At 45.7% G+C, this 24,221-nt stretch overlaps 1 protein-coding gene across 1 annotated transcript in view; it reads right to left on the reverse strand.

Annotated features, from left to right (window-relative positions):
* The window catches only part of ca6 (carbonic anhydrase VI), a 37,068-nt gene that overhangs the window by 2,805 nt on the left and 10,042 nt on the right, over window positions 1–24,221 (reverse strand). The window contains exons 5-8 of the mRNA XM_078559199.1: window positions 19,392–19,458; window positions 15,061–15,218; window positions 9,013–9,136; window positions 8,819–8,911 (exon numbers count right to left, since the gene is read on the reverse strand). Coding sequence (XP_078415325.1) covers window positions 8,819–8,911; window positions 9,013–9,136; window positions 15,061–15,218; window positions 19,392–19,458 — 442 coding nt within the window. The remainder of the gene's footprint in view (window positions 1–8,818; window positions 8,912–9,012; window positions 9,137–15,060; window positions 15,219–19,391; window positions 19,459–24,221) is intronic.

Here is a 24,221-nt window from a genome sequence, read left to right on the forward strand (position 1 = left end):
GAGGGCAGTTAAGAGTCAACCACATTACTGTGGGTCTGGAGTCACATGTAGGCCAGACCGGGTAAGGACAGTAGATTTCCTTCCCTGAAGGACATTAAAGTGAACCAGGTGGGTTTTTACAACAATCAGTGATAGCGTCATGACCACTATTACTGAGACTAGATTTATATTCCAGATTTATTAATTGAATTTAAATTTCACTAACTCATGTCCCCAAATCATTTGCCTGGGCCTCTGGATTACTAATTCAATGACATTACCACTACACCACTGTCTCCACATCTTGTTCAACTCTGAATTTCCAAGATCCTTTGAGTTCCCTCAGTCTTTGGTTTATCCTTTCAATTATCAGACATTTAAAAACCAATTTGGTTAATTATTACTTCTCGATATCTTTTCGTTGATCCAACTCTTCAATTTTGATGGTGTCCGGCATTACCAGCCTTGGGTTCGGTGCTTACATCTTAACCACAGTTGGATTTTTAAGGGTTTGTGCAGTAATTGTTTTTAACAACAACCAAATTCTCTGCATTTAAATTTAAACTCTAAATGGTATTATGCTAACATCTAGTGTCAGATTATTGGTACTGCAATTGCTGAAACCCAATGCTTCTGTTCGTTTTGAAACCAAAGCAGCATAGAGCAGAAAGTCAATCCACACTTGAAAGGCAAAGACAGGTTAATGTATAGTCAAATGTTAACACATCTTAACCTTTCAGTTATTAACAGATCTGCTGTGTGACCTCAGAATATTTTGCTTTTATTTCCAAATTTCCAGCTTTTTCTTTTTATCTTGGCTTGCTTCTGGCCTGACTCTCTCTTCCCTTTCCAATCTGAGGAAAGAAGAGCTCAGTCCTGAGGGGAGCAAATATTCGACAGCTTGAAATATAATTGATACGAAACCCCAGTAATTGAAAATCCCTGAAACCATTCAGGTTGCTTTTATCATTACATAACCGGACTGTATTTTATATTGAAATTATGATCCTCTTCTTTTAAGTTGTACTGAGGTGTGGCTTTCATCAGCATATATTCAGCTCCATGGCTCTCTGCTCCAACCTCTGCACAAAGGATTTCTCCCAGACAAGTGTACAGCACTTATTGAAGCTCTGATATTAACTTGGGGCAGGGATTGAACTGTTGAGGGCCAGTGCTAGTGGTAACCTGTCCTGACCAGAGCTACACTGAGGCCCAGGCCATTTTAAGTCCCAATTTTAAGGTTTGGGCCTCATTCCCAAGCCTCCATCTGGACACTTGTTCCCCCCACCCCCCGCCCCAGCAAAACTGGCAAGAAGTGGCAACTGGCTGTCAGGCAGGAGTGACATGTCAGAAGGCAGGATGCCATCAGCAGGGACAGAAGGTAAGCAACCTGGTATAGCGTTCCATTGTTCTGTGTTTGATTATGTGAGTCTGTTTACTATTGATGGTCAATGTGCTTGATTGGTTGAGCCTGGGTGTGGACTCAGAGAAAAGTAAAGAAACTGTAAGAAGAGCTGGAAGCTAGAGCTAGAAGCATGGAGCAGACATTTTAAAGCAGTGTAAATAAAGTCCCTACACATGTAAAAACGTGTGCCATCTCTGCAGCATTCTGAGATATCAACTATACAACACTGGTACTCAGGTAAGTCAGGCGGGGGGGGGGGGGGGGGGGGGGGTGATCTGGGAACAAGAGAGGCCTAAGCTTTCCTGGTGGGATCTTTTTGCTTTTCCCAGCCTCACAAGGAAAGTCCAAAAATGTTTTTTGAAACTTTCATGTTTGGACATCTTGTCACCCTGACTCTTAGTGCCACTAGCCTCATCCAATGAGAAAAACCACTAAAGGTCCTCCACTCAGTCCAATGGTTTAAGTAGCAGTCAGGCCCTGATGACATCATTGGAGCTCCATTTGCATATTTAAAGATCCGCTGAGGAAATTACACTGTTGTAATATACTACTGCCTTTGTCCTATTGGGGATATATGCTCTAGTTACTGAGGGTGTTATTTAATAGAGGTGACAGGGGTCTTGTCCACCAACTGGTGAGCCTTGCAGAGCCCCACGTCACTTCTTTTAAGGAAGACCCGCCTTAATAAGTGCCACTGAGACACTTAACTGGATAGTGGCGGGCCTTCCCTGGGACCAGGGACCCCAGGGGTGGAAGAAGTCCCACCCACCAAGAGTGGCCAGCCAATCAGTGGATGCCAGCACCACTGGAGAGGTGGCGGCTGCTGCTGCTGGTACGATACCCACCTGAGGCCTAGGATCGTCGCTGGATCTCAAGCCACAGGCGACTGATGGCCGGGGGTGGGGGCAGGGTACGGCAGGAAGGGCAGGAGTTTGGCTCTCAGTGACCACTCCCCCCATCCCCCAGCCTTCCCGATGCTGGGTTCCTCAATCAGGCACTGAGTGCCTTTGAATGAGGGAGCGCACCCCATGGGAGCCTGCAAGCAACCCTGTACGGATCTACTTGTTATCCCCACATGTTGAGTCACCCGTCCACCACTGGATTAATACAAAGGGGGCAAGGTGAGGCCCTTAAGTGGGCATTGATTGTCCGTATAGAGGCTTCAATTGGCAGCAGGGCAGGAAGGCTCATGGACAGGCCTCCTGCCGTGGACTTAGTCAGGGTGGAGGTAGGAAGGCAGCGGTGTCACCACCCATCACCCTCCTGCCTGATTAAATGGCGCACAAGCCACCAAACTCACCACTGGGGTGCAGCAAGGTGATGGGAGGTCATTGAGTTCCGTCCTGATCCACTGGCTAGTGGAACCTTACATAATGTTGGACAGGCCCAACATATCTCATCTCAACACAAGGAACTCTGGTTTCTATATTCGTGACTCATAGCTAAAAGCCTTTCATCCTTGGAATCATTTTTGTGATTATTTCCTGTACCAGGATTAAAAAGGGTTAAATTGTGAAAACTAGTTGCACTAATTAGGCTTGAAATCCCTTGATTATGGAAGATTAAGGGTTGACCCAATTGAGATGTTTAAGATGATTAAAGGAGGTGATAAGGTAGCTCGAGATAAATTCTTTCCTCTGGCGAGCGAGTCCCAAAATAGGGAACGCAATCTTAAAGCATCATCTTAAAATTAGCGCTTGGCTGTTCAGGAACGATGTCAGGAGGCATTTTTCCACACTAAAGATAATGGAAATCTGGAACTCACTCTCCAAAAAAACTGTTGAGGCTAAGACATTGAAAATTTCACAAATGCCTTGTGTAGATTTTTGTTAGACAAGGGTATGAAGGGTAACAGGACCAAGGTAGGTATTTTTTATATTCGTTCACAGAATGTGAGCATCATTGGCAAGGCCAGCATTTATTGCCCCTTGAGAAGGTGGTAGTGAGCTGCCTTCTTGAGCCGCTGCAGTCCATGTGGTGTAGGTACACCCACAGTGCTGTTAGGGAGGGAGTTCCAGGGTTTTGACCCATCGACAGTGAAGGAACGGTGATATATTTCCAAGTCAGGGTGGTGAGTGACTTGGGGGGGACCTTCCAGGTGCTCATGTTCCCATGTGTCTGTTGCCCTTTTCCTTCTAAGTGGTAGAGGCTGCAGGTTTGGAAGGTGCTGTCAAAGGAGCCTTGGTGAGTTGCTGCAGTGCATCTTATAGATGGTACACACTGCTGCCACTGTTTATCGGTGGTGGAGGGAGTGAATGTTTGTGGATGTGGTGCCAATCAAGTGGGCTGCTTTGTCCTGGATGGTGTCAAGCTTCTTGAGTGTTGTTGGAGCTGCACTCATCCAGGCAAGTGCACAATATTTTACCACACTCCTGACTTGTGCCTTGTAGACAATCTTTAGGTTAGCCTAACAGAGTTGGTGTATTTGGTGACCGTTTTGGTGCCTTTGGAGAGGGTATGTTTGGCCAGTTCCCCTGGCAGCATGAGGCGGACGGCGCTCTAGATCTCCCTGGCCGAGTTTATGTGGCGCTTGTTTTAGTGAATGAGGCGCGAGGCCTTGGAGGCAATGCGCATGGAAATGTCGACAACGAAGGAATTCATAACACTCGTGGCCTTGGAGGAGACCCTGGTGGAAGGGTGGAGCTGGGTCAGCACCCTGTACACGTAAGTGGAATAGCTCTGCTCGTGAGATTTCCTCCGCTTCTCGGGCGGCTTCTTGATGACTTTAGTCAGTGACTGTTTCGCCGTCTTGTGGGATGCATCACCCTTAGCCACGGCCACCACCTCAGGCATCCCATTCAACTTGGACCATATCAAGTCAGTGGTGGACAGGCTTTGGGGAGTCAAGAGGTGAGCTACTCTGCACAGAATTCCAAGCCTCTGACCTGCTCTTGTAGCCACAGTATTTATATGGCTGCTCCAGTTCAATTTCTGGTCAATGGTAACCCCCAGAATGTTGATAGTAGGGGACTCAGCGATGGTAATGCCATTGAATGTCAAGGGGCAATGGTTAGATTCTCTCTTCTTGGAGATGGTCAATGCTTGGCACTTATGTGGTGCGAATGTTATTTGCTACTTGTCAGCCCATGCCTGAGTATTTTCCAGGTCTTGCTGCATATGGGTATGAGCTGCTTCAGTATCTGTGGAGTCATAAATGGTGTTGAACATTGTGCAATCATCAGCGAACATCCCCACTTTTGACCTTATAATGGAGGGAAGGTCATTGATAAAGCAGCTGAAGATGGCTGGGCCTAGACACTACCCTGAGGAACTCCTGTGGTGATATCCCAGTACTGAGATAATTGTCCTTCAACAACCACAATCATCTTCCTTTGTGCTAGGTATGACTCCAACCAGTGGAGCTTTTTCCCCCTGATTCCCATTGACGCCAGTTTTGCTAGGGCTACTTGATACCACACTCAGTCAAATGCTGCCTTGAAGTTAAGGGCAGTCACTCTCACCTCACCTCGGGAGTTCAGCTCTCTTGTCTAAGTTTGAACCAAGGCTGTAATGAGGGCAGGAACTGAGTGGCCATGGCGGAAAACAAACAGAGCGCAGTGAGCAAGTTATTTTTGAGTAAATGCTGATTGATAGTACTGTTGACGACATCCTTCCATCACTTTGCTGATGAACGAGAGTAGACTGACAGGGTGGTAATTGCTGGGTTGGATTTATCCTTTTTTTGTGGACAGGATGTACCAGGGCAAATTTTCCACATTGCCGGGTAGATGCCAGTGTTGTAGCTGTACTGGAACAGCTTGGAGCACAAGTTTTCAGACTATTGCCAGAATATTGTCGGGGGCCCATACCTTTGCTCTGTATCCAGTGCCTTCAGCCGTTTCTTGATATCATGTGGAGTGAATCGAATTGGCTAAAGACTGGCATCTGTGATGGTGGGGACTTCCAGAGGAGGCTGAGATGGATCATCCACTAGGCACTTCTGGCTGAAGATGGTTGCAAATATTTCAGCCTTACCTTTTACTGATGTGCTGGGTTTCCCCATCATTGAGGATGGGGATATTTGTGGAGTCTCCTCCTCCTGTGAGTTGTATAATTGTCCACCACCATTCACAACAGGATGTGGCAGGACTGCAGAGCTTAGATCTGATCCGGTGGTTGTGGGATCACTTAGCTCCATCACATGCTGCTTCCACTGTTTAGCATGCAAGTAGTCCTGTGTTATAGCTTCACCAGGTAGCGTGTCATTTTTTTTTAGGTATTCCTGATGTTGCTCCTGGCATGCCCCTCCTGCACTCTTCATTGAACCAGTGTTGATCCCCTGGCTTGATGGTAATGGTAGAGTGGGGAATATGCCGGGCCATGAGGCTAGATTGTGGATGTATACAGTTCTGCTGCTAATGGCCCACAGCACCTCATAGTTGACCAGTTTTGAGTTGCTAGATCTGTTCTAAATCTATCCCATTTAGCACGATGGTAGTGCCACACAACAGGATGAAGGGTCTCCTCATCATGAAGGCAGGACTTCATCTCCAGAAGCACTGTGCGGTGGTCACTCCTACCAACACTGTCATGGACAAATGCATCTGCACTAGGTAGATTGGTGAGGACAAGGTCAAGTAGGTTTTTACCTCTTTTGGTTCCCTCACCAGCTGCTGCAGACCCAGTCTAGCAGCCATGTCCTTTAGGACTTGGCCAGATTGGTCAGTAATGGTGCTACTGAGTCACTCTTGGTGATGGACATTGAAGTCCCCGCCCAGAGTACATTCTGTGTCCTTGCCACCCTTAGTGCTTCTTTGAAATGGTGTTCAACATGGAGGAGCACTGATTCATCAGCTGAGGGGGAGGGCAGTAAGTGGTAACCAGCAAGTTTCCTTGCACATGTTTGACCTGAAGTCATGAGACTTCATTGGGTCCAGAATCGATGTTGAGGACTCCGAGGGCAACTCCATCCTGACTGTATACCACTGTCTGAGGGTCAGGACCCATGCAGCGATGGTGATGGTAAGATATAGATCAGTCATGATCTAACTGGATGTGGAACAGGTTCCAAGCACAGAATGGTCTACTCCTGTTCCTATGAGTTCCTGCCCTTGTCCTTGTTGTGGAGGCCAACCCCTTCTTGCTGAGAAAGAGAGCTCTCTCCAGGCAATAATTGCCACCTCCAAGTGACCAGTTGTATTGTGGCGCTGGCGGAGACCCATCAGCTAGTGCGTGCCCTCTTTGCAGGGATTCAGTGCATGGCACAGATAGAAGAGAAGGAAAATGAGACAAACAGTAATCTGCAGGCAAGAGTGTCAGCTGTGGACCAGTTGGTAATGCGCTTGCCTCAGAACCACAGGTTTCAGGTTCAAATCCCACTCCAGGGCTTGAGTGCATAAAATCAAAAGCTGACACTCCAGTGCGGTACTGAGGGAGTGCTGCACTGTTGGAGGTGCTGTCTTTCAGATGAGATGGTAAACAGAGGACCCATCTGCCTGCTTGGTTGGATGTAAAAGATCCCATGGCACTATCTTGAAGAAGAGGAGAGGAGTTATCCCGGGTGTCTTGACTAATATTCATCCCTCAAGCAACATCACAGAAACAGATTATCTGGTCGTTATCACATTGTTAACCATATTTGTAAATGTTGGTGGAACAGGGATCTTAGTCTGTGATGCTGACACAATCAAAGCAGAAGCAGATTAATTCTTAAACGAATGACCCTAGGAACAAGTTCTGCTAAGGTTATATGAAGAAGAAGGGTGTTTGATACTTGGCTGCCATTTTTAGGAGTAAATGAAGAATATCTTCGAAGTATTTTAACATCATCTTCAGAAAGCAGCCCTATACCTTCCAGCGGCATTAATGAATTTGCTCAACAACAGCACCGACAACTTGCATTTATACAGTGCCTTTAACATAGTAAACCTCCCAAGGAGCTCCACAGGAGCATCAAACAGAATTCGACACTGAGCCACAAGGGAGATATAAGGACATGAGGCCAAATGCTTGGTCAAAGGGGTCAAGGGGCATCTTAAAGGAGAAGAAAGAGATGGAGAGACAAAGTGGTTTGTGGAAGGAATTGCAGAGTCGAAGGCTTAGACAGCTGGAGGCATGGTCCTCAGTGGAAGAGTGAAGAAATTCAGGGATGAACAAGGATTGGAGGAATGCAGAGATCTCAGGAGTTTCAGGACTGGAGGATATAGAGATAGGGAGGGGCTTTTTAAAAGTTACTCATACCTGGAACAAAAATACAACAGCATTCCTGAGGAAATAAAAGAAGCGCCAGCATTTCTTTTAAGGGGGAGAAACCTTTGCAAAGATAGGATAATCACCTTGATGTTTGAGGGATAAAAGCCTTCAGCTGTGAGTCATACCAACGAGACAGGTCCCAGATTTAACCTCCCGTCAACACTGAGTTAGATTCCAACCAGAGATGCAATAAGGGCCTTAACATTTTCTCCAACAACTCAATTGGTGAAGGGGAAAACTGGTCAGACTTCTCCACTTGAGTGTTACACACAGTCATTGCTGGAAGTCAATGATTGTAGATCTTACTAGGGAAGAGTAGCTGAGGTAGATTCCCATTAGCATCATCTTCCTCGTGCCTTACCAGATGGGCTGCGGAAAAAAGGCAACAAAGCACTTACCTTTTATAAAGAAAGAGGGTGGCACTCCCCACCCACACCCACAGATCTCATGTGTTCCCACTGGGCACCTGCCCAGTATTCAGAAGCGAAGTTTCCACTCGCTGCATCTATCATAAGTGGGGGCGCAAACCTAATCCTTCCGAATTATTGGTTGTGAAGTACCTTAGGAACCTCCTGAGAAATTACATATCTTCTAGACGTCCCAAAATGCTTTACAGCCAATGAAGTACATTGTGAAATTGCTGCTGTAATGTAGCAATTGTGTCCACTTGACTCTCTTTATTCCACCTTGAATGAAAGTGTAGTGAAAAGATGGATAGACCACAGCAACTCAGCAAGGCTCCTTCAACAGCACCTTCCAAACCTCCAACCTCTACCACCAAGAAGGACAAGGGCCTCAGATGCATGGGAACACCACCACCTGCAAGTTCCCCTCCAAGCCACACACCATCCTGATTTGGAAATATATCTCCGTTCCTTCACTGTCGCTGGGTCAAAATCCTGGAACTCCCTCCGTAACAGCACAGTGGGTGTACCTACACCACATGGACTGCAGCGGTTCAAGAAGGCGGTTCATCACCCCCCTTCTCAAGGGCAATTAGGGATGGGCCATAATTGTTGGCTTACCACTGACACCCGCATCCCATGATTGAATAAAAAAAGAGATGCAAAGCGCCTGACTCTCCAGGGCATCTAAGAAGTTATAATTACGGTGACCTTATTCAAAATGGAGTAAGGCCATTTATTTAAAGCAGGCAACCCTGAAACCTGTTTTGCAACATTTCCTTATCTGTAAGTTATCCTGAAGCCGGACTGTAATAACACATTACGTGTCGTGGCTTACCTGTTTGTCTTGATTCCAAATTGGCTTCAAAATTGTTCAAAATTTCTTCAATTTTGTCCAACTTTGCAAGAATTGTTTCAAGATGGCAGGAACCTGCTAAAAGAAAATCAATGTGATAAAGGAATCGTTTAGTCTATTGGAGGTGCACAGTTGAAAAATTAATTTTTTAGTAAAAGAAAGATAGATTGTTAGACCTTTCATCAGGACCGGTTGAAAAGAAGCTTCTACAACTCTGTCATTGATTGGTTGTGTGTGTCGATAATCATTCCTCAAGGTTTTGTTTTCCCAGTCTAGCACAGAAGTTTCCAATAACCGAATCTGCAGAAAGATATAAAGAAGTATAAAATTATCCTTCCAGGGCTGCATTACTCATACTGAACTCCATACCTCACCCACATGGGCTGAAGGGGTTCGAGAAGGATCAGCCCAGCACAACCTTCCCAAGGGCGACTTAAGGATGGACAATAAAGTTACTCTTCTTAGTGGCACCCACATCCAGAGAATGAATGAAGTGAAATCGAGCGGAACCCAAAATGTAGATTTGGCATAGAGGATTACTGAAAACAAAATCAGGAACAGGTTGTAGGTAGCTATTTAAAATCACTAGCCTCTCAGTTGCAGGGTGAGAGCAACCAGCACTGTTGGAATTGCCTTTTCCTGCCAGCAGGGGTGTAATATATGCCAACTGGGAGAGAGTAGATCAGTGCTTCGTGAGTTAAAAGCTCTGCTTGTTCAGGCGTTTGAGCAGTTTCAGTCAGCTATCAGTTTACACTGTCAGTAACAATGAGAGTTATTTCAATACTACAAGCTATTATGGTTTTACCAGCCGCCATACATAGCAGGCTATTAAGGCAACCAAGGCCAACACTCCAGTGCAATACCGAGGGAATGCTGCACTGTAGGAGGTGCTGTCTTTCAGATGAGGCCTCAAACCGAGGCCCCATCTGCCTGTTGGGTTAGATGTAATAGATCCCGTGCCACTGTCTTGAAGAAGAATGGCGGAGTTATCCCCGGTGTCCTGGCCAATATTTATCCCTCAATCAGCTCCACAAAAAACAGATTATCTGATCATTACCACCTCGCTGTTTGTGGGAGCTTGCTGTGCGCAAATCGGCTGCCACGTTCCCTACACTATAGCAGTAACTATACTTCAAAAGTACTTCCATCAACTGTAAAGCACTTTACCATGTCTGCTGCACATGAAAGGCACAATATAAAAGGCAAGTTTTTCTTTCTTTATTCAGCACAAGTCTGCCCCCTATTTGTCCCAAGGGTAAATTTGTTCTTGGTGGTGCTGCAGCTGAGAATTCTAGTAGCTCAGCAGGAAAACAGAGATCCTACATGTATTCGTAGCAACTAATAAAAATCTGCTACGCCCTAATAAAAATTGGCATTCTGCATCATCCCAGTGCTGACTTGAAGAAAGTTGCCTTTCAACCTTAGGAAATTATATTTGAGCTTGTTTTCTTAATTGCTTTCTGGCTGGAATACAATTCCAGTGCTCGAGTACCTGGCTGATTCTTCATGCTTGAGTGAGCTTTGGCAAGTTCTTCCATTGTGAGCAGCCTCAGAGTCAGGCCTGGTTATGTCCTTTATCTGAGAACCAAACCTTCACCTGTTCGAGCGAACCTCGCCACATAGAAATCAAGAGCAAGACATTCCTGCACCTGATCCCTTCAATATAATCACAGAAGCAGAAGTGTTTTCGCAGTAAAGCTCTCGCCCTGGTAACATCAGCGGTGCACAAATACACCTTCTATGGTCACTGGTGTGGAACAGGGTAAGCCACAACGTAAGGATCACGCTGGGAAAAGCCATGCAGTTTTATCGGAACCACTTATTTTTTTATCCATTTTACTTTTAAATCCTGCACCTGTTATGCAAGAGAGAAAGGGTTTTCATTGAAGTGAGGTCCTTTTATTGTTGATTTTAGGTGAAATTTGTTTTTCACATTAATACATATTTGTTTCTCGGAAAGTTACATTGTTCATGTCCCAGTGGCAGGCCATGTTGGCTAACCAATACCTTTCTTCCAGAGAAAAAAGGAGCAGGGGCCTGCATCCACTGTTCAGCGACGCAGTGAGTTCCCTATCTCGGTCAGTGTCGGATCCCGTACCCAGGTTTGTTGGGATCTAAGGATCCGGGCTGCACGCTTGTTTCGGGGTGACCGAGTTGGTACAGAGACAGAGAAGATCAGTAGATCGTTCTTAGAATAAACACATTCTGTTTATTCACAAAAAGAACTCGGCAGCTACACTTGTGTGCTTACAACTCAAAACTCTGTCTTTACACTTCAAACTCTAACTCAAGACTTCTGACTACAGAGGTAGCCTGAGCTACTCTGCTATTGGATAGCAAGATCATGTGATCTTTCATTAAACATTCGTCTTAAAGGTATATTACACATCAGATTACTTCATCCTTCCCCCTTTACTCAGAAATACAATTTACAATTTTTCAAAATGTCAAATCATTCACAGAGATAAATAATTTACAAAGTCAGTCTTTCTGGGGGCTTCCTTATGCATGTTGAACATCTCAGCTCTACAGCTTCTGATGTTTTATCTGGAACCTCCCTCACTGGAGTTGTTTGAGCATCTGGTTCTGCAAATCTGTTTCCTCGGCTCTTTCAGGTACCTTCAGACACATCTGTACTTAGCTGAGTTCTTTGAACAGGAGACGTTGACTCTGTCATGAACACTGGTGGAGTCATTTCTGGGTATTTTGTTTCTCTTCTTCTTATATGATCCACATGTTTCTGTATGACTGGAACTTCCACTTTCACATGGTAGGAAAGAGGTCCAGTTACTGCATTTATTTCACCAAACAGCCACGTTGGTCCTTCCCTAAGATCCTTTACATATACCTTCTCTCCTACATTAAATGTCCTGTCACAACTGTGACAGTCTTGACCAATTTTCTGACTTCCCTGACGCCTTCCCACCTTTCCGCCACCCCCAACCAAGTTTGGCATAATTAGGCTCAACCTCGATGGGAGACGGTGTTTCATCAACAATTCCGCAGGCATGACACCTGTTGTTGTATGAGCGGTGGTTCTATAATGGAAAAGAAAACGTGCTGGTTTAATTGCAATAGAATCTCCTAACAACTTCTTCACAACAGACTTGAATGTTTGAACCGCTCTCTCAGCTAGTCCATTTGAAGAAGGGTGGTACAGTGAAGTTTACACATGAGTAATACCGCTGAGGCTGATAAATTGATGAAACTCGGCACTCGTAAATACCGTTCCATTGCCTGATACGACCACTTCTGGTAGTCCATTGATTGTGAAACTTTATCGTAGCTTGTCAATTGTAGCGGAAGGTGTCGACGACTTCACTTCATATATGTCCATCCGTTTTGAGTGAGCATCAACAATAAGTAGAAACATTAGTTCCCATAAAAAGTCCCACATAATCGATGTGTAATCGCACCCATGGCCTTCCTGGCCACTCTGATGGGTGTAACGGAGCTGCTGGAGGTAACTTTTGCACTTGCTGACACTGCATACAACTTCTCACTAAGTTCTCTATTTCTCCATCCATGCCAGGCTACCGTAGATAGCTGTGTGCTGTGGTCTCCATTCTGGACATTCCCGGATGTGCGCTATATTGTTCAGACAACAATGGCTTTCATCCTTTTGGAGGAACATTCACTCGCTCTCCCCACAATAAGATACCTTCCTGGCTGATTATTCCGTATTGTCTCTGAAAATATGGTTTCATTTCGTCAGATTCCTGTTCTTGTGGCCACCCCATGAAGAACTTGTTCCTGGATAAGACTGAGTCTCGAATTGTCCAATCTCTAATCTGTCCAGCACATATCGGTGATGAATCCAGGAAGTTCAATAATAAAACAAATTCTTGAGGAATTGGACCATCCTCATCGTTTACTTGCGTGGGCAAACGACTGAGTGCATCTGTGTTTGCAATTTGATTTCCGGGTCTATGAATGAAAGCATACTCATACGCTGTCAAGATCAATGCACATCTTTATATTCTAGCTGAGGCTATAGGTGGTATAGCCTTGTCTTCGCTGAATAACCCCAGCAAGGGCTTGTGGCCCGATATGATATTGAAATGACGACTGTGTACACACTGGTGAAATTTCTTAACACCAAAGATGATCAACAGGCCTTCTTTTTCCATCTGTGAGTACCTTTTTTCTGCTGTATTGAGTGTTCTCAATACATATCCTACAGGCCGTTCTGATCCAGCATCTATTCGATGGGAAAGCACTGCCCCCACTCCATAGGGAGATGCACCAACTCTTGCTTCGGGTCAAAATGTACTAGTAGGGTAGATGATTGCAACAGCTTTTGTGAAAGCTTCTTCCTGTGTTTTCCAAGACCATCATTGGTTTTTCTTGAGCAAGTAACACAGCGATGCCAATTCTGTCGACAAATTAAGCGAGAAGCTTTCATAGTAATTGATCATCATGAAGAATGACTTAAGTTCAGATAAATTCTTTGGTGCTGGTGCTTCTCTAATGGCTTTCACTTTTTCCTCAACTGGGTGTAGGCCTTGTGAATCTACCTTGTGACCTCGGTAAGTTACTTCTTTCACTTGGAATGTGGACTTTTCTTTTTTCAAACGCACTCCCACCTGTGAAAAACGTTTCAAAACTTCTTGCAAGTTTATCAAATGTTCTTTTTCAGTGAGTCCAGTCACTAGAACGACACCCATGTAACCTACAATATGGGACAGTCCCTATAGCAAATTTTCCATGTTTCTTTGGAATATGGCGCAAGGTGAAGATATGCCAAAAGGTAAATGGGTGTATTGGTACAACCCTTTGTGTGTATTTATGGTGACAAATTTCCGGGAGACCTTCTCTAATTCCAATTGTTGATAAGCATGACTCATATTAAGCTTCCTGTAGGTAGTTCCACCTGCCAGTTTAACGCATAAGTCTTCAATTTTTGGTATGGGGTATCTGTCCAACTTAGCCACTTTATTGATTGTTGATTTGTAGTCCCCACAAATTCGAATCCTTTGGTCAGATTTGAGAACAGGTACAATTGGTGCTGCCCACTTTGAAAATTGCACTGTTGCATCACTCCCAGTTTTTCTAATCTGTTCAGGACTCCTTTCTGGCACCATCCTATCTTTCATGTCACACTCTGTCCCAGAACTGCAACATTGTATATATCTCTCATCCTGTTCCAGTGGACATGTCTTTCAAACTGCAGCCATTGTAATTTTAATCCACAGTCCAACAGAAAATAAAAAGATATGTTCTTTACAACAACCCAACAGAAATAAAAAGATGTGTTCCTTACAATAAATGCAGGTCATTCATCTTTTCTCTCATTTGCTCCCCTCCAATGTTTTCCCCTCCTGTCCTAAAGGGCCTGACTTATACTAGATGTTAATATTGGGCAGTAGCTCACCCAGACTCCATGTGTGTACATCAATAAAAATCAGCAGGCTGTGTGCAGCAGCTTGATCCTGCCTTTACCTGATGTCCAAACTCCTATAACGTCCAACAGGGCTCAGTAGCAATCATGAGTGAGAATCTTGCTGATTTTTCTTTTTGAATCCTGATGCCACTGCTGCCCTCAGCTGGGATTAGCTATTCAGATCAAAACTGGAATTCTCCCGATTTGCGCAGTTCAGCACCACACTGGATAGGACCTTGAGACATACAAGATTCTGAAGGGGCTTTACAGGGAGATACTGAGAGGTGTTTTCCCCTGGATGAGGAATCTAGAACACGGGGCCGCGGTCTCAGGATAAGGGGTCAATCATTTAGGACTGCGATAAGGACAAATTTTTTCACTCAGGGGGTTGTGAATCTTTGGAATTCTCTACCCCAGAGGATTGTGGATGCTCCATCATTGAGCATATTCAAGGCTGAGATAGATTGTTGGTCTCCCAAGAAATCAAGGGGTATCGTAAGCAGGTAAGAAAGTGGGGTTGAGTTAGAAGATCAGCCATGCTCACATTGAACAGTGGAGCAGGCTTGCTGGGTCGTATGGTCTACTCCTGCTCCTATTTCTTATGTTCTTACATTGGGAGAACAAGTGTTTCTTTTAAAATATAACCAAAAAGAAAAAACTAAATATTATGGGACCCCATTGTATGTGGCTCTTCTGGGCTGATAATCGCAGGATATTGGTGAGCAGTCTGTTCTTCTGTCAGTTTATGATCGCAGGAGCATATTCCATCCATGTCCATATACAGAGCATTAGGCTAATCTAAATGGAATCTTTATGTATTAATAATTGAGATCACCTTTACCTGATTGGATGAGAGCACAATTGGTGTGTCAAAGATTGTCCAGCTTATTGTCTCAAAACAAGGTGGAGTTGTCAATGATCCTCTGTATCTATAGAAGTTGGAGAGGTTATCGGGCAGCATGGTGCTGATGTCTATTGGTTGTATTTCAGTAACTTGCCCTGAAATGGAACAGAGAAACGTACACCATCTCCTGACATACAAATAGTAAACACCACCCAAAAAAAAGACATTACAAGTGTTCATGCCTTGTTAATGATAACATTACCAGGTGACCAGCTGCCATCCATGTCAAACCATTTCATTGCAGATCCACAGCCTCTGGTGTGTGTTGCCAGAATTAAAAGCCAAGTCGCCTAAGTTGCTTTGACATCCCTCCCAGAGCATGGTGATAATTTTTTTTAGGATCGCTGAGAGTAAACTTTAGCAGACGGACAATGTTAAAAGGGGGAGCTATTTATATTACAATAAAAATGATTCTTTGCACCTTTTCCTCTTTTTATTGAGGTACCAATTTGACAGTCAAGGGCCAGGAAATATCACTTCCCTCAGGCTGGATTTTACAGCTCCCATAAAAGGGGTGTGTTTTTTAGCAGGTGGCGGGGGGACATGTAAAATATGTCAGGTGCCCAGCCCCCACCTCCTTCCTGCCCATCCCGACCTGTTCTCCATATCGTTGGGGGGGTGGGAGGTGGGTAAGGCACCCACTAGGCCACCCGTCCTTAGGCCTATTGAGGCCCTTTGCTGCCCGATTAATTGGCAATTGAGAGCCTCAAACGACCTCCACTGCCATAAAACGCTGGGCACTGAGAGGTGGGCCAGAGCGTAAAGGCCGTGTTTTGAAAGGGTTTCTGTTAAAGGCAGAAAGGATCATCAATTGATGGGGGGGGGGGGAGGGGGGGGCGTGGTTGCCTGTGTGCATTGGGGGCATGTCCAACACCACCCCCCACCCCTGCAAGAAGTCACTTTGTTCCTCCCCCGCCTGCCTGCTGGCCCCCACCCCCTCTCCGCGTTCCCTAGCCTCTCCGATCCCTCCCTGCCCTAAAAGCCTGACATACCTGGGTCTGGACACCATCACCAATCTCTGTGGGCTTCTTGCAGTCCCAACAGTGTCCACTACTGAGCTCTGGCGCTGCTGGGACTGCTAGAACTGCTTGGCCATTCAGATTGGCCTGCAGCTCTCCAAGGTGGGACTACCTGTTCTCTGAGGAATGGAAGCCCGACCCTCAGCCTCATGAGCCCAGCCCCCAGTGAGTTATCAGAGCCGGGCAGTCTTTTAATCAGACCGACTTTCCTTCAGAGGCAGGCAAGCAACATGCGCCCAATGAATTCCTGCCCCCTAGTTCAGTAAAGAGTAATATTTCATGTTAGTGGTGTCAATGGTAATGTCACTGGACTAGCTATTCAGAGGCCCAGACGAATGCTCTGGTGATATGGGTTCAAATCCCACCACAGCGGCTGGTGGAATTTAAATATAATTGATAAATCTGGGATTGAAAGCTAATCTAATGGTGTTCATGAAACCATTATTGATTGTTATAAAACCCCATCTTGTTCACTAATGTCCTTTAGGGGAGGAAATCTGCCATCCTTACCATGTCTGGCCTACATGTGACTCCAGACCCAAGCAATGTGGGGCAACATTTTCCCCCCATCGGGGGTGGGGGGGAGGGGTGGAGGGGGGGTTGGGGGAGCAGGGCAGGTGGGCAGGTTCCCGATCGGCACCCCCAGTCGGGGGGCACGCCGCCATTTTACGTGGGCGGGCCAATTATGGCCCGTCCAGCGTGACGTCCACCAGGAAGCGCTATGCGCTCCCTGTGCGGACTGGGGTGGGGGGTGGGGGGGAGGGGGATTCCCTGAGCTGGGAGTGCGCTCTTTCGTACACGCAGATCTCCCTGAGGCTAAGTGCTGCCTCGGGGAAATCGGCTCAGGTTTGAAAATTTCAAAGAAGAAGGGGAAAAAAAATTATTGACATGTCCAGTCATGTGACACTGTCACATGAGCCGAGACATGTCAATTTCCTTTATTTAAACATTTTATAAAAATTTTAACACCCTCATTAAACCTCATCCCGCCCATGGGTGAGGTTTCATGTTTTTTCAGAAGCCCGCCAGGGCTCCCGGCCTGCCCACCAGCCTTAAGATTGGACAGGCAGGTCCATTAATGATAATTACTTTTGTAATGGCCTTAATAGGCCTTTGACAGTTTGGCAGGCGAGCAGCCGATTCGGCTGCGTGCCCGCCGAACTGAAAATCTAAATGACACAGGTTGACGTGGGGGATGCACGCCCGTGGTTGACTTTTAAATGCCCTCTGAAATGGACCAGCAAGCCACTCTGTTGTATCAAACCGCTACAAAGCCTAAAAGGAATGGAACTGGCCAGAACACCTGGCATCGATCTAGGCACCGGAAATGACAACATCAAACCAGCCCTGCCAACGTGGCAAAGTCCTCCTTACTAACCTGTGGGGCCTAGTGCCAAAATTGTGAGAGCTGTCTCACAGACTAGTCAAGCAACAGCCTGATACAGTCATCCTCACGGAATCATACCTTAATTAGGGATGGGCAATAAACGCTGGCCTAGCCAGCAACGCCCATGTCTCGTGAATGAATAAAAAATGTAGTGTGTAATTTAAAGACATCCCTTTGTGAATGACAATGAATCCTAAGGTAAGTTTAAGTAAGAACCGTAGGACACCAGCCGCAGTTCAGTGGGTAGCAATCTCGCCTCTGATTCAGAAGTTGTGTAAGTTCATGTTCCACTCCAGGGGTCAGAGTGCAAAATGCAGATCGACACTTTGGTTCACTGTTTTAAAATTAGGGGTCACCCTTTTAGGACAGAGATGAGGAGACATTTTTTTCTCTCAGAGGGTTGTGCGACTTTGGAACTCTGCCTCAGAAGGCGGTGGAGGCGGGGTCACTGAATATTTTTAAGGCGGAGGTAGGTAGATTCTTGTTAGGCAAGGGAATCAAAGGTTATCGGGACAGCTGGGAATGTGGAACTGGAAACACAAACAGACCAGCCATGATCTTAATGAGTGGCGGAGCAGGCTCGAGGGGCCAGAAGGCCTACTTCTGCTCCTATTTCGTATGTTTGTATGTTTGTGTGTACTAAGGAAGCACGGCATTGTGGAAGGTGCCATCTTTCAGATGTGATGTTAAACCGAGGCCCCATTATTATCTCTTAGATGGAAAAGTTCCCTTGATAATATTTGAAGAGCAAGGGCATTCCACCCAGTGTAACGTTTATCCCTTAGCCACTGTCACTGAAAACAGGGGGCAGAATTTCCTGCCTGTCGGGCGGGTGGGCCCGACCCAATCTCTGGCGGGCGGGGAGCCGATCCCTGCAGGAGAAGCGGGCCCCGCTGCCATTTTACATGGGCGGGCCAATTAAAAGGCCCGCCCAGCGTGACATCCAGTGGGAAGCGCTATGCACTTCCTATGCGGGCGGAGAGGGATTCCCCAAAAGCGAGAGTGCGCTCTTTCGCGCATGCGCACGACAGACTGCACATCTCCCTGAGACTAAGTGCTGCCTCAGGGAGATCGCTAACACTTTGAAAAATATTAAAAATAGAAAAAAAAAATTCCCTAACATGTCCTCCTCATGTGACAATGTCACATTAGATGGGACATGTTGATAATTAACATCATAACTTTATTAAAAATTTTAAAACCCTGCATGAAACCTCACCCCGCCTGTGGATGAGGTTTCATGTTTTATCTGTTTGCCGCCGGGGCTCCTGGCCTGCCCACCAACCTTAAGGTTGGACGGGCAGGTACACTAAGTACTTTAATTGATCTGTCAATGGCCTCAATTGGCCATTGACAGGTTGGTGGGCCCACAGCTGATTTTGCCGCACCCCCGCCTCCCTGAAAATTTAAATGGACCGGGATGACGTTGGGGGTTTCGCCCGACTTCATCCTGCGTCATTTTACGCGTCAGCAAGCAGGCCCCGCCCCCTACTCACCAATGGCAAAATTCTGCCCAGGGTATCTGATCAATTATCTCATTGGGAAAAAAATTGCAGGGCGATGAGAAAACGTGAGGGGAATGGGACTCATTGAATAGTACTTTTAAAGAGCCAGCTCAGATATGATGGGTTGAATGGCCTCCTTCTGTGCTGTATCATTCTATAACTGCTGTGTTGGACCATGTCCTGTGCAAACTAATGGCTGTGTTTCCATTCATTAAAACAGTAACTCCATTTCACAAGTTCTTTGTGATGTTCTGAAAGGCACTGTATAAATGCAAGTTCTTTCTAAAGTAAGAACTTTATATACCAGAGCGCAGGCTGCCACAAAGGTTGAAAAGTTTGGAAAAAAAAGCCATGTACCTGCATATCTGATCTTGCTTAGGCTGGATATAAAGTCGCTGTAGTATGTGTTTTCAAAATGTCCATCCTGGAAAAAGACCAATGTCCAGTCAGAAAATCGCAATGACACATCTCCGCCATAGACTGCTGACCACCTCATTGCTGTGTTTCAACAACAACAATTTGCATTTCTATAGCACACATTACATTCTGACATCTAGGAGAGCTTTACAGGGTGATGGATGGGTAACAAATGGACACTAATCAAGAGGGAACGGGGGTAGGATAGTGGAGGAAGGCTGGGATGAGGAAGCTTGGGAGAGAAAGAGTTGAAAGGATATTTAAGGAGATCTCTGGGAGTGCTGCCAGTGTTGTATCAATAATCGCTATTGATTCCAGATTCATTTGGACCATTGTTTCATGAGGTCAGAATCTGCTTCCTCTTTCTTGGAGATTTGTTACATGTAATATGATTTCAGAATGTACATACACTGAAACCTTGATTACCTTTTTAAAATTTATTTACAGGGTGTGGGCTTCGCTGGCTGGGCCAGCATTTATTTCAACAAAGAACAAAGAACAAAGAAAAGTACAGCACAGGAACAGGCCCTTCGGCCCTCCAAGCCTGCGCCGATCATATTGCCTGTCAACTAAAACATTTTGCACTTCCAGGGTCCGTATCCCTCTTTTCCCATCCTTTTCATGTATTTGTCAAGCTGCCTCTTAAACACCACTATCGTACCTGCTTCCACCACCTCCTCTGGCAGCGAATTCCAGACACTCACTACCCTCTGTGTAAAAAACTTGCCCCGCACATCTCCTCTATAGTTTTCTCCTCTCACCTTAATTCTATGTCCCCTGGTAATTGACTCTTCCACCCTGGGAAAAAGCTTCTGACTATCTACTCTGTCCATGCCACTCATAATTTTGTAAACTTCTATCAAGTCGCCCCTCAATCTCCGTCGCTGTAGTGAGAACAATCCGAGTTTCTCCAAACTCTCCTCATAGCTAATAACCTCTAGACCAGGCAGCATCTATTTCCCATCCCTAATTGCCCTTGAGAAAGTGGTGGTGAGCTGTCTTCTTGAACTGCTGCAGTCCATCTGTTGTAGGTACATCCACAGTGCTGTTAGGAACGGAGTTCCAGGATTTTGACCTAGCAACAGTGAAGGAACTGCGATATATTTCCAATTCAGGATGGTGAGTGACTTGAAGGGGAAGTTCCAGGTGGTGGTGTTCTCAGCTATCTGCTGCCCTTGTCCTTCTAGATGGTAGTGGTCGTGAGTTTGAAAGGTGCTGTCTAATGAGCCTTGGTGAATTCCTGCAGTGCATCTTGTAGATGGTACACACTGCTATCACTATGCATCGGTGGTGGAGGGCGTGAATGTTTGTGGATGTGGTGCCAATCAAGCGAGCTGCTTTGTCCTGGACGGTGTTAAGCTTCTTGAGTGTTGTGGGAGCTGCACTCATCCAGGCAAGTGGGGAGTATTCCATCACACTCCTGACTTGTGCCTTGTAGATGGGCGGACAGGCTTTGGGGAGTCAGGAGGTGAGTTACTCATCGCACAATTCCTAACCTCTGACCTGCTCTTGTAGCCACAGTATTTATATGGCTAGTCCAGTTCAGTTTCTGGTCAATGGTAACCCCCAGGATGTTGATAGTGGGGGATTCAGTAATGGTACTGCCACTGAACATAAAGAGGCGATGGTTGGATTCTCTCTTGTTGGAGATGGTCATTGCCTGGCACTTGTGTGGCACAAATGTTACTTGCCACTTGTCAGCCCAAGGCTGGATATTGTCCAGGTCTTGCTGCATTTGGACATGGACTGCTTCAGTATCTGAGGAGTCGCGAATGGTGCTGAACATTGTGCAATCATCAGCGAACATCCCCACTTCTGACCTTATGATGGAAGGAAGGTCATTGATGAAGCAGCTGAAGATGGTTGGGCCTAGGAAACTACCTTGAGGAACTCCTGCAGTGATGTCCTGAACTGAGATGACTGACCTCCAACAACTACATCAATTTTCCTTTGTGCTAGGTATGACTCCAACCAGTGGAGAGTTTTCCCCCTGATTCCCATTGACTCCAGTTTTGCTAGGGCTCCTTGATGCCACATTTGTTCAAATACTGCCTAGATGTCAAGGGCAGTCACTCTCACCTCACCTTGGGAGTTTAGCTCATTTGTCCATGTTTGAATCAAGGCTGTAATGAGTTCAGGAGCTGAGTGATCCTGGCGGAACCCAAACTGGGCATCAGGGTGCAGGTTATTGCTAAGCAAGTGCCGCTTGATAGCACTGTTGATAACCCCTTCCATTACTTTAGTGACGATCCAAAGTAGACTGATGGGGCTGTAATTGGCCGGGTTGGATTTGTCCTGCTTTTTGTGTACAGGACATACCTGGGCAATTTTCCACATTGCCGGGGTTGATGCCAGTGTTGTAGCTGTACTGGAACAGCTTGGCTAGGGGCGCGTCAAGTTCTGGAGCACAAGTCTTCAGTGCTATTGCCGGAATATTGACAGGGCCCATAGCCTTTGTAGTATCTAGTGCCTTTCGCCGTTTCTCGATATCACTTGGAGTGAATAGAATTGGTTGAAGACCAAGATGCAGGGGACCTCCAGAGGAGGCTGAGATGGATCATCCACTCGGCACTTCTGGCTGAAGATTGTTGCGGATGCTTCAGTCTTAATTTTTGCACTGATGTGCTGGGCTCCTCCATTGAGGATGGGGATATTTGTGTAGCGTCCTCCTCCAGTGAGTTGTTTCATTGTCCACCACCATTCACGACTGGACGTGGCAGGACTGCAGAGCTTAGATCTGACCCATTGGTTGTGGGATCGCTTAGTCCTGTCTATCACTTGCTTATTATGTTGTTTGGCCTGCATGTAGTCCAGTGTTATAGCTTCACCAGGTTGACACCTCATTTTTAGGTATGCCTGGTGCTGCTCCTGGCATGCCCTCCTGCACTCTTCATTGAACCAGGGTTGATCGCCAGGCTTGATGGTAATGGTAGAGTGGGGATTATGCCAGGCCATGAGGTTACAGATTGTGTTTGAGTACAATTCTGCTGCTGCAGATGGCCCACAACGACTCATGGATGCCCAGTCTTGAGTTGCTAGATCTGTTCAAAATCTATTCCTTTTAGCACAGTGGCAGTGCCACACAACAGGATGGAGGGTATCCTCAATGTGAAGGTGGGACTTCGTCTCCACAATGACTGTGCAGTGGTCACTCCTACCGATACTGTCATGGACAAATTCATCTGCGGCAGGCATGCTGGTGAGGATGAAGTCAAGTATGTTTCTCCCTCTTGTTGGTTCCCTCACCACCAGCCACAGACCAGTCTAGCAGCTATGTCATTTAGGACTTGGCCAGCTTGGTCAGTAGTGGTGCTATTGAGCCACTCCTGGTGATGGACATTGAAGTCCCCACCCAGAGTCCTCCCATTAGCTTCATTCTTGATAATCAGCCACAAGGTTAACAGTGCAGGAAATGGAATTTTATTTTAAATGAAACATTTTAAATAAAAGAACAACTTGCATTTATATAGCGCCTACAATGTAATAAGACATCCAAGGTGCTTCACAGGAGCGTTACCAAACAGAATTTGACACTGGGCCAGATAAAGATATATTAAGACAGGTGACCAAAAACTTTATCAATGAGAAAGGTTTTAAGGAGCAACTTCAAGTAAGAGAGAAAAAGGTAGAGAGGCAGAGAGGTTTAGGGATTAAATTGCATAGTTTAGGGCCTCAGCAGCTGAAGACACAGCCACCTATGTGATCCAAGAAGAGGCTAGGAAAATCAGCAAGGTGCCACATTTGGAGGAATGCAGCATCCTCAGAGGGTTATAGGGCTTCAAGGAGGTTACAGAGATGGGGGGGTGTGTGTGGGGGCTCTGCTGTTATTTGAAAACGAGGATGAGAATTTTAAAATCGCGACATTGCTGGATTCAGGAGTCAATGCCATTTAGGCAGCGTAGCGATGGTGGGCCAACAGGACTTGGTGCAAGTTCAGATACAGGCAGCCAAATGCGATCCTCCTTTTCAAAAGAAGTCTGCTTACAATTCCTGTTGAAAGAAGATTTGGGCACCTCTTGTTTATCTGCCAGTTTCTATTATCTATCGAGGAGAGGTGCCCTTTGGATAATGAATGTTTCGCTGTAATTGATACAGGCAGATTGCAAGTCTCCTTAAATGCGAAATAGTGAAAACATATGTCTCATTGACAGCTCTAGCTGTGGCAGTGGATCAATAACAGCTTCCTTTTCAATCTTTTTTTCCAGCCATGAGCTTTTATTGCTCTGTGATAGATCTGCTCAAGTTGCAATGACACAAAGCTCACTAAGCCAACTATATTCCGCCTGATTCACTCAGATGCTGTTTCAAATTAAAATAAGATTCATAATTGGCAGCTAATTCAGATTAAGGTGTATTTAATTAACAAGCTGATCTCAGCAATTCAAAATATGAACACATAATTCAATAGGGACCAGTTATTTTTCCCCCACCAAATTGACTCTAATATAATCCACATCAATTCCGTGCGGAATCGTGATTGAAATTCAGTGCAGGAGTCACTGAACCCACTCAATGTATCTTCTAAATTGCATACATACAGCCTCTGGCATTTAACAACACAAAATGCAGAAAGAACGCATGCATCACTATGGAATTCAATTTGTGATAAACAGGCCAGCTCACATTCCAAACTCATCCTTGATTGGATGTGTATCTGAATGTTTTTTTCTGGTCCCCTCCTGTTTACTTCTCGTCCTCTGCCCTTCCTTGGTTCTCCCTCTTCATAGTTCATTCTCTGAATGGAGAGTAAGTAACCTGCTCTCCCAATCT

Source organism: Cetorhinus maximus, chromosome 15 (assembly GCF_964194155.1).
Source record: "Cetorhinus maximus chromosome 15, sCetMax3.hap1.1, whole genome shotgun sequence".
Classification (NCBI taxonomy): domain Eukaryota; kingdom Metazoa; phylum Chordata; class Chondrichthyes; order Lamniformes; family Cetorhinidae; genus Cetorhinus; species Cetorhinus maximus.